At 45.3% G+C, this 13,843-nt stretch overlaps 1 protein-coding gene and 1 long non-coding RNA gene across 22 annotated transcripts in view; one reads left to right on the top strand and one right to left on the bottom strand.

Annotated features, from left to right (window-relative positions):
- ENTPD1 (ectonucleoside triphosphate diphosphohydrolase 1) overlaps positions 1 to 13,843 on the top strand; it is a 206,950-nt gene that overhangs the window by 31,726 nt on the left and 161,381 nt on the right. For 8 of the 21 annotated variants that reach the window (XR_011382344.1, XR_011382345.1, XR_011382343.1 and 5 more), the window contains exon 1: positions 5,964 to 6,097. The exons of 8 other annotated variants lie outside the window; for them this stretch is intronic. Coding sequence is in view for 5 of the 13 variants with exons in the window: in XM_070057495.1 (XP_069913596.1) it covers positions 6,082 to 6,097 (16 nt within the window). In the remaining 8 variants the exon portion in view is untranslated. Of the gene's footprint in view, positions 1 to 5,496; positions 5,631 to 5,963; positions 6,098 to 13,843 lie in introns of those variants that run through there. 5 more of the 21 variants (XM_051824019.2, XM_070057494.1, XM_008270249.4 and 2 more) reach the window with 2 other exon arrangements.
- Positions 2,964 to 5,869, bottom strand: LOC138845330 (uncharacterized). Its single transcript, XR_011382347.1, has 2 exons — positions 4,288 to 5,869; positions 2,964 to 3,314 (listed from the first exon to the last, which is right to left on the bottom strand). It is a non-coding gene; the product is annotated as an uncharacterized lncRNA (long non-coding RNA).

The following is a 13,843-nucleotide window of genomic DNA, read 5'->3' as shown; positions in this document are numbered from 1 at the left end:
CCCACGTGGGTGCAGGGGCCCAAGGACTTGGGCCATCTTCCACTGCTTTCCCAGGCCATAGCCGGGTCTCGAGCCAGCACCCATATGGAATGCCGGCGTTTCAGGCCAGGGCATTAACCCACTGTGCCACAGCGCTGGCCCCAGGATGGTAGCTTTTCTTAGGCGTGATATGAGGCCATTGGAGGGTTTTAAGGAGAGGAATAGCATAATCTTCTGTTTTGTCCTAATTGAATCATTGTGGGTGCTACGTCAACAATGGACTGAAAGTATTAAGAACAGAATGCGGAGGCCAGTGAGGAGGCTGTCACAGTATTCCAGGGGAGACGATGTGACTTGGATCAATGTGGTTGCAGTATAGGTAATTAGAAGAGGTCAGGTTCTGAATATATTTTGAAGAATAGAAACCATAAAATTTGTGAAAGGATTGGACATGAGTTATGAGAAAAGAGGACTCGACCATGAATCCAAGGTTTATGGTCTGAGATGGAAATGAAATTGTAAAATATAATACAAGTGATGTCTTGTCTGTGGGTCAATGCAGTATCTGTGTTTATGTGTGTGTTGTGCTGGGTGGGGATGGATCATTCAAAACTTCACAGAGAACTGGATACTTGAGTCATGAAGGGTCTGAAGGGGGACCAAGTAAACAAGAGGGGAAAGAAATTCTGAGCAGGGGAAACAGCTTGTATAAATGCATAGTCGTGAAAGACTTATGGGCTCCGGTTTTCTGAGTGCACAGAGCCTATGACAGGAAATAAGCTGGAGAAGCAGAATCCTTATCTATTTCATGATAAGAATTTTAATTTTGTTTTATAGGTGATAAGGAGACTAGAATTTTTTAAGCCTGGGAATGACAGTATCAGAAATACATTTCAGAAAGATCAACGCTGTGGAGAATGGTCTAGAGGGCATGAGACTGCCAGCCCCAAACCTGAAGCTAGTACTGAAGGTAGTTACCAGGGAACAAGCCTGAGGCAGGCAGTGCAGAGCACAAACACAAAATGTACTCTGGTCAGACTAACTTAGGTTTGAATATCTGCTGTACCACTTACCAGTGGCATGAATTTGGTCAAGCTATTTAATTTTTCTGAGCTTTTGTTTTCCTCATCTTTAAAATTGGGAAATAATAGTACTCTACTTGTTATATTATCATGATGGTAAAATCAGTTAATATGTGTTAGAAACTGGCTCTTAATAAATTTAGCTATTTAAATATTATTTTATCGAGGGATTGTTCACTGGGAAAGTGAAAGCCTGACTGTTAATCCACGCACGCTGAGGGTGCTATTTAACACAGGCAGAATGTGACGGGGGAAATGTTTTATAAACTGTATCAGCTAGGGCCTACCAGGAAACAGAAGTCACCACTGAAATAGGGTAAGTCAAGAGGAGTTTATTTATAAAGGGACTGTGTAAAGAGATGTGGGTGTAGGGTAACCATAAGGCATTATACAGAAGTAAAGCAGGAGAGTTTGCTAGTAACAGCCTAGACGTTAGCATATCTAGGCTCAGAAAGGGAGGGCGTAGTCACCAGATCCTCAAGGGAAGGAGTTGAACAAGTGCAGGACTCTGAGGAAGGCAGAGCTCCAGCATTGATGGGCATAGTCAACTCAGGGTAATTCAACAGGGAGAGATCCAGAAGAATAAAGAACCCAACCTTCTCAGCCCCACATTCTGCCAGGCTCCTCACTGCCTGACCACCAGAAATTAGAGGAGCTGGGGACCTGTTGATGTGGTCCAGGGTTCAGCCTCCTGGGCTAGAGAGCAGGTGGAGGGGAGGAGAGTACACCTGCAGGGGTAAACCAAAGCTATCCAGAACATGGGCTCTCATGGTTGCTTTCTCTGAGTGCTGGAGGCAGCCTGTAGCCGACTTTGAGATCTTGAGCAGGATTGTGCTCACCATTGGAGCTGATCTGTGGGAGAGGCCTGGTTCTGGGTTCTGAGGAGCCAGTTTCTGAAACTCTCCTGATCCTGTCCCCTGAAACAACAATAGCTGTTGAGATTGGGGCTTATGACTGTACTGACTGACCCCTTTGGACTAAGTAAAATTCCTGAGGTTCATGGACTCATTAGGAAGTCATCCAGAGAGAAGAGGCATCCTTAAATTACTGTGGATGGGCATCTAAGCCATGTTAATATAAATATTAAGAGGTTTATATTCCTTTTTGGTCAGCACTTTGGGTAATTAGATATGTTGTATAAAATAGATCATTGCAGTTAACTAGGCAAAGATGAGAGGAGAGGCACATGGTACAGGTCATGGACATGGACAGGTGGATCTGGCTATGAGTGACCTTAAGGTAGAGAAGCAATAGGATTGGGAAATAATAAGACGCAGGAGGTAGGGAGAGGTCTAGGAGAACCCTGAGGTTTCTGGGTTCTGTGACTAAGTGGATGGTGGTGCCATTAACATAGGAAACACTGGAGGGGAGCAGATTTGGAAGTAAAGATACAGAGTTCAGTTTAGATGCTGAGTTTGAGCTGCTCTTGGGATGTTCTGATAATATCTAGTGATTAATGGAAATATGGCTCTGGTGCTCATGTGAATACACTAGACAGGAATGTAAAGGCATGGGCAGGGATTATGAACTAGCTAGAATAAGCGAACTAAAGAAAGAAGCCTAAGGGGAGTTCTAGGTACTACCAACATTTATGGGGCATAGAAGTTGACTGAGAAGGACCAATCATATTTCAAGAAAGAAGGAAGGCAGACAGTGGTCCATGCTATACAATCAAGGAAGTTAAAACACAAAAATTGGTCTTTTGTTTGGAGGCCATTTGTGATCCTGGGCAGTTTAATTACAGTGGATGAGGAGTGAGTGGAGGTGACGAAGGAAAGGCACAGTGGAAGCCATGATCTCAACTAGGTTGTTTGTGAAGGAAAGGAGAGGCATAGGCTGATGGAATGAATTTGCTGGTTTTTAAATTTTTTAAAATGCAAAAAATTTTAAAGTACACATAACTATATTTAGTAACCATTTTAATTGCATAGTTAAATACTGCTAGGTATGTTCACATTTTTTGCAATCTACAGAACATTCTCATCTGTAAAACTGAACTCTATACCTATAATTTTTTTTAAAGATTTATTTACTTATTTGAAAGGCAGAGTTACAAAGATGCAGAGGTGCAGAGAGAGAGAGAGAGAGAGAGGTCTTCCATCTGCTAGTTCACTTCCCAAATGGCCACAATGGCCAGAGCTGGGCTGATCCAAAGCCAGGAACCAGGAGCTTCTTCTGGGTCTCCTGTGTGGGTTCAGGGGACCAAGGACTTGGACCATCTTCCACTGCTTTCCCAGGTACATTAGCAGGGAGCTAGATAAGAAGAGGAGCAGCCGGGACTTAAACCAATGCCCATGTGGGATGCTGGCACTATACATGGTGGCTTTACCGGCTATGCCACAGTGCCGGTCCCTAAAAATTTGTTTTTAAGAATGAGATTTATTTCAATATTTCATATGCTTAGGGGAAAGAACCAGTACAATGAGAAAAGGTTGAAGGTGTAGGGAAAACAAAACTATAATCCTAGGAATTTATAAAAAGACCATTTCATTATTAAAATAAAGAGGAATTTCTTTTCTTTTCTTTCCTTTTCTTTCCTTTTCTTTTCACAGGCAGAGTGGACAATGAGAGAGAGAGACAGAGAGAAAGGTCTTCCTTTGCCGTTGGTTCACCCTCCAATGGCTGCCGCGGCTGGCATGCTGCGGCCTCCTGGTCTCCCATGGGGTGCAGGGCCCAAGTACTCGGGCCATCCTCCACTGCACTCCCTGGCCACAGCAGAGAGCTGGCCTGGAAGACGGGTAACCGGGACAGAATCCGGTGCCCCGACCGGGACTAGAACCCGGTGTGCTGGCGCCGCAAGGCGGAGGATTAGCCTAATGAGCCGTGGCGCCGGCCGAGGAATATCTTTTCTAACAACTCCCTGAATCTCTTTGAGTGTAATTTTCTTTTTCTACTGTCTATTACAGAAATAAAATTGATCATTTTTTTTCAGAATCTGAATTTAATTAAAAAATTTCAGACCTTTAGACATACACACTAATACCCATCACTTTAGTAATTAATCTTGTTCAAATGGGAGCTAATAACTGCTTAACCATGTTTTCATGAAGGTGTGTACACCGAGCAATATGATTAGTTGTAGCACAGAACACACTACCATAGAAAGCATTAAATGTTGCTAAAAGACTCATGTAATATGAATTGGGTGCTAAAACCTACACTGAATATTCACTTTGGATGGATTTGAAATTTTTATGAAGTGCTGGTTATTATAGTGAGATCTTACCAGTCCTGGTTACACCAGAAGTTGAGTACTAGAACACGTTGCTCTTGATTGTCTTTGCCCTCTCTTGCTCTGATGAAATTAAGCCAGTGAGTCAGTTGTTGAAAGTAACCTGTAATTGACCATGTCCAAGCAGAGCATTATAGGGGTTGCTTTGAATTTTAAAATAGAGAATTATTGCCCCCGTGCTCAATGTGGGGCTTTTGTGGATGTGTTCATGTATGTGTTGTTCCTTTCTTTTGCCTCGCCCCTCCTCCACTCTGGATCTTCTCTGATGATTATTTTCTCCTTGCTAGCTTTAATGCTCTGGTTTCCATTCTGTAGTTCACAGGATATGTTGTGGGCATGCTCCTTTTCAAGTTTTTCTCCAAAACGGTATTATAAAAGCAATCATGAGCCCATTATAAAGATTGTTGATTTTTACCCATATCACATCATGTCACTTAAAAGGAATTTTGGCATAACAAGCAGTTACCAAGCCAATATTTGAGATGTAATCAATGCTTCTGGAGAGGCATCCAATTGGATTTTTAATTTAGTATTAAATACTTGTTATTATAAATGCACAATTCTGTAACTGAATTATATAAGATATACAGCCCAGATTTATTAAAGCATCCACAATTCTCACACTGGAAAGGCAATATAGAAAAAGCAGGAGCGAGGAAGCAGGAAGCTGGATCTGTTCTTGCTCTGCTGCTACCCAGTCACTAATTCAGGCATTCACAAATACTCACCAAGAGCCCATACTGCAGGAGAAACTGCGGGGAGAGTGGTGGCTCTCTGTGTGAACAGGGGCAGGTGGCTTAACTTTCCGAACGTCTCTAACCTCAGGTTAGACTGGCTGTCTGAGGGCTCTTTCAAACCTGAAATGCTAAGGTTTAGGACAACCTTGTGGAAGGAGAAGCTGAGACTTGAGGACTTAACTTCCTCTCAGAGGGTTAGCCCTTGTTCTGATTTCAAAATAACTTCAAAGACACAGTTTGAAAATAATTCGGTCAGCCTCTCATCTGCATTTGGGTCATCTTGGCAAAGTCCAGGTGTGGCAATTCATGCTCTTAAGACTTCAGAGGTAGGAAGTCAAAGTTGGGAAAAGGTGGACGACTTTTGCCAATGCTAGCGAGACACCGGTTCTCTGGGAGCAGCTTTTTCTGCGGACTCCGCCTTCCAACCAATAAGCCGGCTCCTCAGGCGCCCGCGGCGGCGCCTATTGCTTGGGTGACCCGTTGCTCTCCAGCTGTAGCGAACCTTGCAGAGAGACTGCTCGTCCAGTGTCAGAAGAAATGGGCTTTCTAGGGCGGAAAGAACTGCTCTTGCTTCTCCGAGTTTTTCCAGTGAATATCCAGGTATCAAGATTTTTTGTTATCTGGCTTCATCCTTGCAGGAACTCAGTAGCTTTTTTGCTTGCAGCCAAGATGCATTTTTTTCAAGGGAGAAAAATAGATTTCTGTAACGAAGACAGCAGGAGAGCCGAAGAGGGAGGGACACAGGGAGGAAGGGACAGAGAGATCTTTGCACACAAGTTTCTTCAAGACTACAAAAAGTTACAACTGGGAGAAGCCTTCCGGTAACTAGGGAAATGAGCCGCGGACTCCTCGACCAATCTGTCCTTTCTAGTCAATGAAAAAGACCTAGGGTTTGAGGTTGCTTCCGAAATGGGGCTGGCTAATTTAGCCCCTCCCACACGCCCAAGGGTCTGTTATATCTGTGTTCCTTGAGTACCTCTCCCTGAGACCGACCACAGCAAGCAGAGGCTGAAATAAAAAGCAAAGAGGAGGAAAACAAAAGCTGCTACTTATGGAAGATAGAAAGGGTAAGCCCAAAACGGATATATCCAAATCCTTACCAAAAAAAAAAAAAAAAAAAAAAGGAGGGGAGGGAGAAAAAATAATTCCAGACCCAAAGCAAGTACTTGAAAGAGCAAGGGGCGAAAAGCTGTGAATGAACTTTCTCACCCTCTTCCTTCTGAGAGGAGGCAGAAAAAAACCTTTGGGAAACTTTCAGCGGAGTTCAGGAGTGCAGTCCAAGGCTGGCTCTTGAGGAAGCTGGAGGGGCTAATGAATATTCATGATTAATTTGTATGCAGATCTGGTTCTTTAGGGGCAAATGACTTTGTTTGAGTCCCTTTGCAGTTGACTGAGCAGCTGCCTCATCTACAGTCCCGAGTCATTCTAGGCTCTGCTTAATTCCTCAGCATGTTTCCCTGAAGATGCTGGGCTCTGTATGCAGATTTGTTTTGTTCTCGAATTTCCTGCATGCTTTCCTGTTGTGAAATTAGCTAGAGCGGCTCTGCCGGGAGTTAGAGAAGTTAATGTGGCAAGAGGCTGTCACAACAGGACCCCGGAGTATGTCTTCTGCAAAAGGCTGAAAGTTTTCTGGAGTTGTGTGGGGGAGCGTGGGTGTGGGGGCGGGAGGCAGGGAGGGCGGAGGGAGGAAAAAGAACAGTTCCATCTGAGAAGAGCAGGTCGGGGCTGACTGACTGCAGTTTGATTTCGCCTCAAACTGCAAGAGCAGCCTGGTGTGTTTAGATGGTGTGGCAGTCTCTGTCTTTTACCTCTTTTGGGCATTTTCTGCCAGGACGGGGAGCCAGCTCCTTGCCAGCTCGTGGGAGACAGGAAGAAACGGCAGCAGTGAGGGAGCCGGAGTGTAGAAAACCTTCTCCGCAGGGTCTCCCACTTCTAATGTTCCCACACAGGTTACGTGGCAGACAGAGGACTGGGATGAGTACCCAACAGATTTCTTAGTAATTATAATAATGATAGCCATTAATGCTTACAAGGTATTCTGTGCTGGGACGTGTTCTAAGCATGCTACGCGTGCTATTTATCCCTTACATTGATCTTGGCAGCAAGGGCTATCAGTCTCACCCCCATTTTCCTGATGTCGAGGTTGAGGTGCTGAGTGGGAAACCCACCTGGGGATCACACAGTAAGTAGTGGATGTGGGCACAGGCAGTCTGAGCCAGGACTCCAGGCTCCTCCGTTCCCCCACTGTGTTGCTCTTCTCAGCAGGGTCCTCAGCTGAGCTAAGCCTGTGGATTCTGGGTTAACAGATCCTTCAGGCTACTGGGGAAGTGGTACTGATGGACTCTCAAATCTGGGGAGGGATTTGTGATTTAAGTTCACATTCCTTTTCCTCAGTTGGCACTCGTGGACATTCTGTGTTGGAGGGAAGCAGGGAAGCAGGTATCAGTATTATGGCCTTTTACAAAAGGGAGGATTAGGTGTCACTAATCATATAGCTAGCTGTCAGAAGTTTAGACCGGGGCCTGGTGTTTGGCACAGTGGTTAAGATGCCACTTGGGACTCCCACATCTGTTAGAGTGGCTGTGTTCAAGTTCCTCCTCCTCCATTCTTGATTCTAGTTTCCTGTTTGTGTGCATCCTGGGGAGCAGCAGGTGGTAGCTAAAGTAGGTGGGTCTCTGCCACCCATCTGGAAAACATGGACTGAGTTAGGGGCTCTTGGTGCTTTGGTCTGGCCCACCTGGCTATTGTGGGCATTTGTGTAGTGAATCAGTAGATATCTCTATCATATTTGAAGTGGGGGGGGGGGAGAAGGGGGAGGAGAGACAGAGAGACAGAGAGAGAGAGAGAGGCCTTGAAAAAAATTAGAAAAGAAAAGCTTAGGTCAGACCCAAAATCATCTGCTTCTGGTTTCTCTTCTGACTGCAGAGCGAGCCCAGTCATCTGTACTTCTGTGCTAATCCCCAGCGAGGCCTCAGGGAGCCACTTTCAGTTCCCCCAAGGCAATTGCCTGACTCCCCCTCAGACTGCTGAAGAGCATTTGCCTTGCCTTGAAGGCCTGTCTGGCCCTCTGCTTCCCCTTTAGTCTGGAGCCAGCATACATGAGTTCGAGGTCTGGGTCCACCATTTACTGTATGAGGAGAATAATACTATCCACCCCACAGGGTTGTTGTAAAGACTGAGTAAGAGTTCTTCTCTCAGGTCTGTTGTATAGTACTCGTGTGTGCCCATAACCTATCAGCTGTTGCTATCACTCCTGAGTTCAAGACTCCTCTTGTGTGTTTCTCGCCCTCTTTAATCCTCCTCCAACCCTTTAAGCCAGGATGAGGCCCTGTCTCAGATGTTTCTGCATTACCTCATCTTTTATGCCTAAGGTAGAACTCATCATACTGGTTCACGTTCCTGCCCTCTGCATATCTTCTTCCTCTCCAAAATTGTAGTTTTTAAAAATTTACCTTTGGGGGCCGGCGCCGTGACTCACTTGGTTAATCCTCCGCCTGCGGCGCCGGCATCCCATATGGGCACCGGTTCTAGTCCCGGTTACTCCTCTTCCAGTCCAGCTCTCTGCTGTGGCCCGGGAAGGCAGTGGAGGATGGCCCAGGTGCTTGGGCCCCTGCACCCACATGGGAGACCAGGAAGAAGCACCTGGCTCCTGGCTTTGGATCGGCTCAACGCCGGCCGTAGTGGCCATTTGGGGAGTGAACCAACGGAAGGAAGACCTTTCTCTCTGTCTCTCTCTCCACTGTCTAACTCTATCTGTAAAATAAAAAATAAAAAATTTACCTTTGGATCTTCAATGTCCAGCGCATTTTGCTTTTTAGTCTCCTAACTAAGGGGAACTTGATTGTTGATGTGGGCGAGAGAGGGGTCTCAGCCCTGATTGAGGCCCAGGAGGCAGCCCCAGGGAGTGCCCAGGCAGCAGTCAGAGAGCCTGGTGTCAGAAGCCGTTCAGGAAGTGGACTAAAGCTGGACACTGACCCAGGAAGAGCTGCACACAATTCAGTGGCTAGCGCCTGGAGCACCAGTTCCATAAGGTCCATGAAGTCCATGAGGTCCACAACAGGTTTCTAATGTTCTGATTGTGAGGCACATTCAGCAGCCCCCTGGCGGTGTTCTGTAAGCTTTCCCTGGAGGGGAAAAGCTTACCAGGCTCTTGTGCAAGTCCAGAAGATCCTTGTCGCCACTTGCACCTTGAGCTCCTTTATCGGTTATCAGTAAAGGGCCCATGAGCTGAGTGTTATTTTAGCTGATGTGCATTTAGGAGGCAAGAGGCTAGTTTAAAAGGGAACCTTCAAGTTCACAGTAGGACTCCCAACTGGTGTAATACGGCTCTTCTGTACAGTCTGTAAAGACATCCCTCTAAGTGGATATACCAAAAAACGAAAACAAAATGCATACCATCTCAGTGTATGATTTTTTCAAAAAGATCTTGTTTATTTGAGAGGTAGAATTAGATAAGAGAGAGAGGGAGAAAGAGAGAGAATCTTCCATCCACTGGTTCACTCCCCAAATGGCCACACTGCAATGGCCAGAGCTGGGCCATTCTGAAGCCAGGAGCCAGGAGTTTCTTCCGGGTCTCCCACGTGGGTGCAGAGGCCCAAGTACTTGGGCCATCTTCTGCTGCTTTCTCAGGCCATAGCAGAGAGCTGGATCAGAAGAGGAGCGGCCTGGACGTGAACCAGCGCCTATATAGGATGCCAGCACTGCAGGCAGAGGCTTAGTCTACTATACCACAGTGCTGGCCCCATGGATGATGTTTTTAAAAAGATTTATTTATTTATTTCAAAGGTAGTTACAGAGAGCAAGGCAGAAGCAGAGAGAGAGAGAGAGAGAGAAAGAGAGAGAGAGAGAGAGAAGAGAGATTTTTCATTTGCTGGTTTACTCCCCAAATGGCTGCAATAGCCAGGGCTGGGCCAGGCCAAAGCCTGGAGCCAGGAGCTTCATCCGGGTCTCCCATGTTGGTACACAGGCTCAAGTATCTAGACCATTTTCCACTGCTTTTCCATGCACATTAGCAGAGAGCTGGATCAGAAGTGTAGCAGCCAGGACTTCAACTGCCACCCACATGGGATGAGTGCACTGTACGTGACTGCTCGACCCATTATGCCACAGTGCTGGCTTTGGTGGATGATCTTGAGAGTTGATGCAACACCATGCCAGGGCACTCGGTTTGCCAATGCAACTCTGGCTGAACTTCAGCCCCCACTCCCTTCTTAGCTAGGGGCCAAACTGGAGATTTCAAATGCTTCATAGCACTTCACTGACTTGGAACAGAATATCTAGTTCCATAAATTGCATCTTCCCAGCACTACTTTATAGCAGACTGGCTGCTCTCTCTGACAATGTACTTTGCTGATGGAAGAAAAACAAACTCCACAGAGGTTGGCCCTGGGTAAAATCATGAAATACATTACGTTTATTTCTAGCACCCTCCCTTTCTTCTTCCTGGCATACCTTCAAACCAATTTGACAAATATTATTATGTGTCTACTATTTCTGAATCTCTATGCCAAATTCTTGGGATATAAACAGTTTGCTCATGGTCTAGGAGGAAGACAGACTATATATAACCAACTCTAATTGAAATGAGATTCTGCAAAATGCTAATAATAATAGCTAACACTGCTTGGGTATTTATTTTGTGCCAGACACTGTCGTGATTTATATGTGTTGCCTCATGTAATCATCACAACTCTGGGATACTGGTTTCTGCATCTTACAGCTGTGGAAAGAGTTCACTTGGTCAAGGTCACACAGCTAGTATTAAGCAGAGGGGAATTTGGTCCTATGTGGTTAGATTTCTAAGCCTAGGCTCCTAAAGGATAATTCTGCCTCCCTTAGAGTCACAATAGAAGTATAAAGAAAGTACCAAGAGAAGCCCTACAGGAAGTGATGACTTCTGGGGAAACCTCTCAAATGACGGGATGGTTCAGTTGGTCCTAGAAAGATGAGAAGGCTCTGATGCCTACCACAAGTCTCTTCCTCATCCTAGCAATGCCTAAAGATCTTTTTTCTCTCTTTTACAAAAACTACAACCTGGATTTAACAGTGAAAAGCTTTGTCTCCCAAGGGAGGGAGCGTGGGTGGGAGTGGGGTATGGTGGAAAGAATCACTGTGTTTCTAAATCTGTATATATTGGGCCGGCACCATGGCTCACTTGGTTAATCCTCCGCCTGTGGCGCCGGCATCCCTTATGGGTGCTGGGTTCTAGTCCCGGTTGCTCATCTTCCAGTCCAGCTCTCTGCTGTGGCGCAGAAGGGCAGTGGAGGATGGCCCAAGTGCTTGGGCCCTGCACCCGCCTGGGAGACCAGGAGGAAACACCTGGCTCTTGGCTTCAGATTGGCTCAGCGCCAGCCAGAGCGGCCATTTGGGGAGTGAACCAATGGAAGGAAGACCTTTCTGTCTCTCTCTCTCACTGTCTATAACTCTACCTGTCAAAAAATTTTTTTTCTTTTTTTTTTTAACTTTTATTTAATGAATATAAATTTCCAAAGTACAGCTTATGGATTACAATGGCTCCCCACCCCCCATAACTTCCCTCCCACCTGCAACCCTCCCCTTTCCCACTCCCTCTCCCCTTCCATTCACATCAAGATTCATTTTCAATTCTCTTTATATACAGAAGATCAGTTTAGCATATATTAAGTAAAGATTTCAACAGTTTGCACCCACATAGAAATACAAAGTGAACAATACTGTTTGAGTACTAGTTATAGCATTAAATCACAATGTACAGCACATTAAGGACAGAGATCCTACATGAGGAGTAAGTGCACAGTGACTCCTGTTGTTGACTTAACAAATTGACACTCTTGTTTATGGCATCAGTAATCATCCTAGGCTCTTGTCATGAGTTGCCAAGGCTATGGAAGCCTTTTGAGTTCACCGACTCTGATCATATTTAGACAAGGTCGTAGTCAGAGTGGAAGTTCTCTCCTCCCTTCAGAGAAAGGTACCTCCTTCTTTGATGACCTGTTCTTTCCCATTCTATGAGCCTGCTGTGTATCCCGCTTCCCAAGTTGGATTGTTCTCTCCCTTTTTTATTCTATCAGCTTTGCAGACACTAGTCTTGTTTATGTGATCCCTTTGGCTCTTAGTCCTATCATTATGATCAATTGTGAACAGAAATTGATTACTTGGACTAGTGAGATGGCATTGGTACATGCCACCTTGATGGGATTGAATTGGAATCCCCTGGTATGTTTCTAACTCTACCGTTTGGGGCAAGTCAGCTTGAGCATGTCCCAAATTGTACATCTCTTCCCTCTCTTATTCCCACTCTTATATTTTTATTTATTTATTTATTTATTTTTATTTTTTGACAGGCAGAGTGGACAGTGAGAGAGAGAGACAGAGAGAAAGGTCTTCCTTTGCTGTTGGTTCACCCTCCAATGGCCGTCATGGCTGGCGTGCTGCGGCCGGCGCACCGTGCTGATCCGATGGCAGGAGCCAGGTGCTTCTCCTGGTCTCCCATGGGGTGCAGGGCCCAAGCACTTGGGCCATCCTCCACTGCACTCCCTGGCCATAGCAGAGAGCTGGCCTGGAAGAGGGGCAACCGGGACAGAATCCGGTGCCCCAACTGGGACTAGAACCCGGTGTGCCGGCGCCGCAAGGCAGAGGATTAGTCTAGAGAGCTGCGGCGCCGGCCTCCCACTCTTACATTTAACAGCGATCGCTTTTCAGTTAACAAAAATTTTTTTTTAAATTTAAATCTATATATATGAAGTGCATGAAATTTGTATACTTTAAATAAAATAAAATCAAATAAAAAGATCTGTCTCCTTTTCCAAGTACAGAGCAGACAACCTATTTACATATGCATTCTGGAGCTTTGAAGGTGGAAGTCCAGAGGGTAACTTTGACTGTGAGTTTGGGATTGCCAGCCATGTGATCAAATAAGCCTTTGAAGTAATGAGATGCATGTTAAGTGATTTCCTTAATCATGATTGTCCTGCATGGTAAGAGGCACATCTGGTAAACAATTTTAACAAATGACTGATATTACCTCTACTTGGCCAAACCACATTTTAAGAGTGTTTTCTTCCTTGTGCTGTTTATTGGTTGCTTTCTCCACTCTGTCTAACCGGTGATTATGCCCAAGGAAGTAATATTTAATCCCACTTGCTAGTGTCCTGAGATGCTAGGCTTACCCTATGCAGAGTGAAAGTGAGGCCCTGTGAAAATTACACAGAGTTAGTGTTTTACAGCATTTTGGAGGGAGGTCAAAATCAAGGGCAGCTCCTGTGGTGAAGAGTAGAAGGCACTAGCTTTGTCTTGCTGATTGTGTGTGTGTGTGTGTGTGTGTTCTGAGGAAGTGCCTCTTAAACTTTAACATGCATGTGCATCGTTGGGGCTCTTGTTAAAAATGCAGATTCTTATCCAGTAACTCTGGGGTGGGGCCTGAGATTCTGCATTTCTAACAAGCTCCCAGGTAATGGTAATGCTGCCCTTTCACAGGCCCCACTCTGAATAGTAATATTATAGGGTCATTGCATACCTTAGGCTCAGGGCTCATTTTGTTACCAACTGACCAAATTCTTCCACCACCAGCTACCAAGCTGAGTTACTGTCAGCTATGTCATGGCACGATGATGGGAAACTTCATTCACTCAGCAAATACATGCCTTGGAACAAGAAATTGAGATCCCTTGTTTTTCTGTATCTTAGAAATAAGTCTGAATCTTCAGCACACATAAACTCTTGTTTCTCAAAAAGACCTTGTGTTGAATTACCTAAATATTTCCACATTTTCTCCATGGTTCCAAGTGTCCAAGGTTGTCTTAATCTTTATCTCTAGCTTGAGATGAACCGGAACA

The sequence above is a fragment of the Oryctolagus cuniculus genome, chromosome 15 (assembly GCF_964237555.1).
Source record: "Oryctolagus cuniculus chromosome 15, mOryCun1.1, whole genome shotgun sequence".
NCBI classification, from domain to species: domain Eukaryota; kingdom Metazoa; phylum Chordata; class Mammalia; order Lagomorpha; family Leporidae; genus Oryctolagus; species Oryctolagus cuniculus.
Note: the sequence above shows the minus strand (reverse complement) of the source record. Positions and strands in the feature narration are given on the sequence as shown.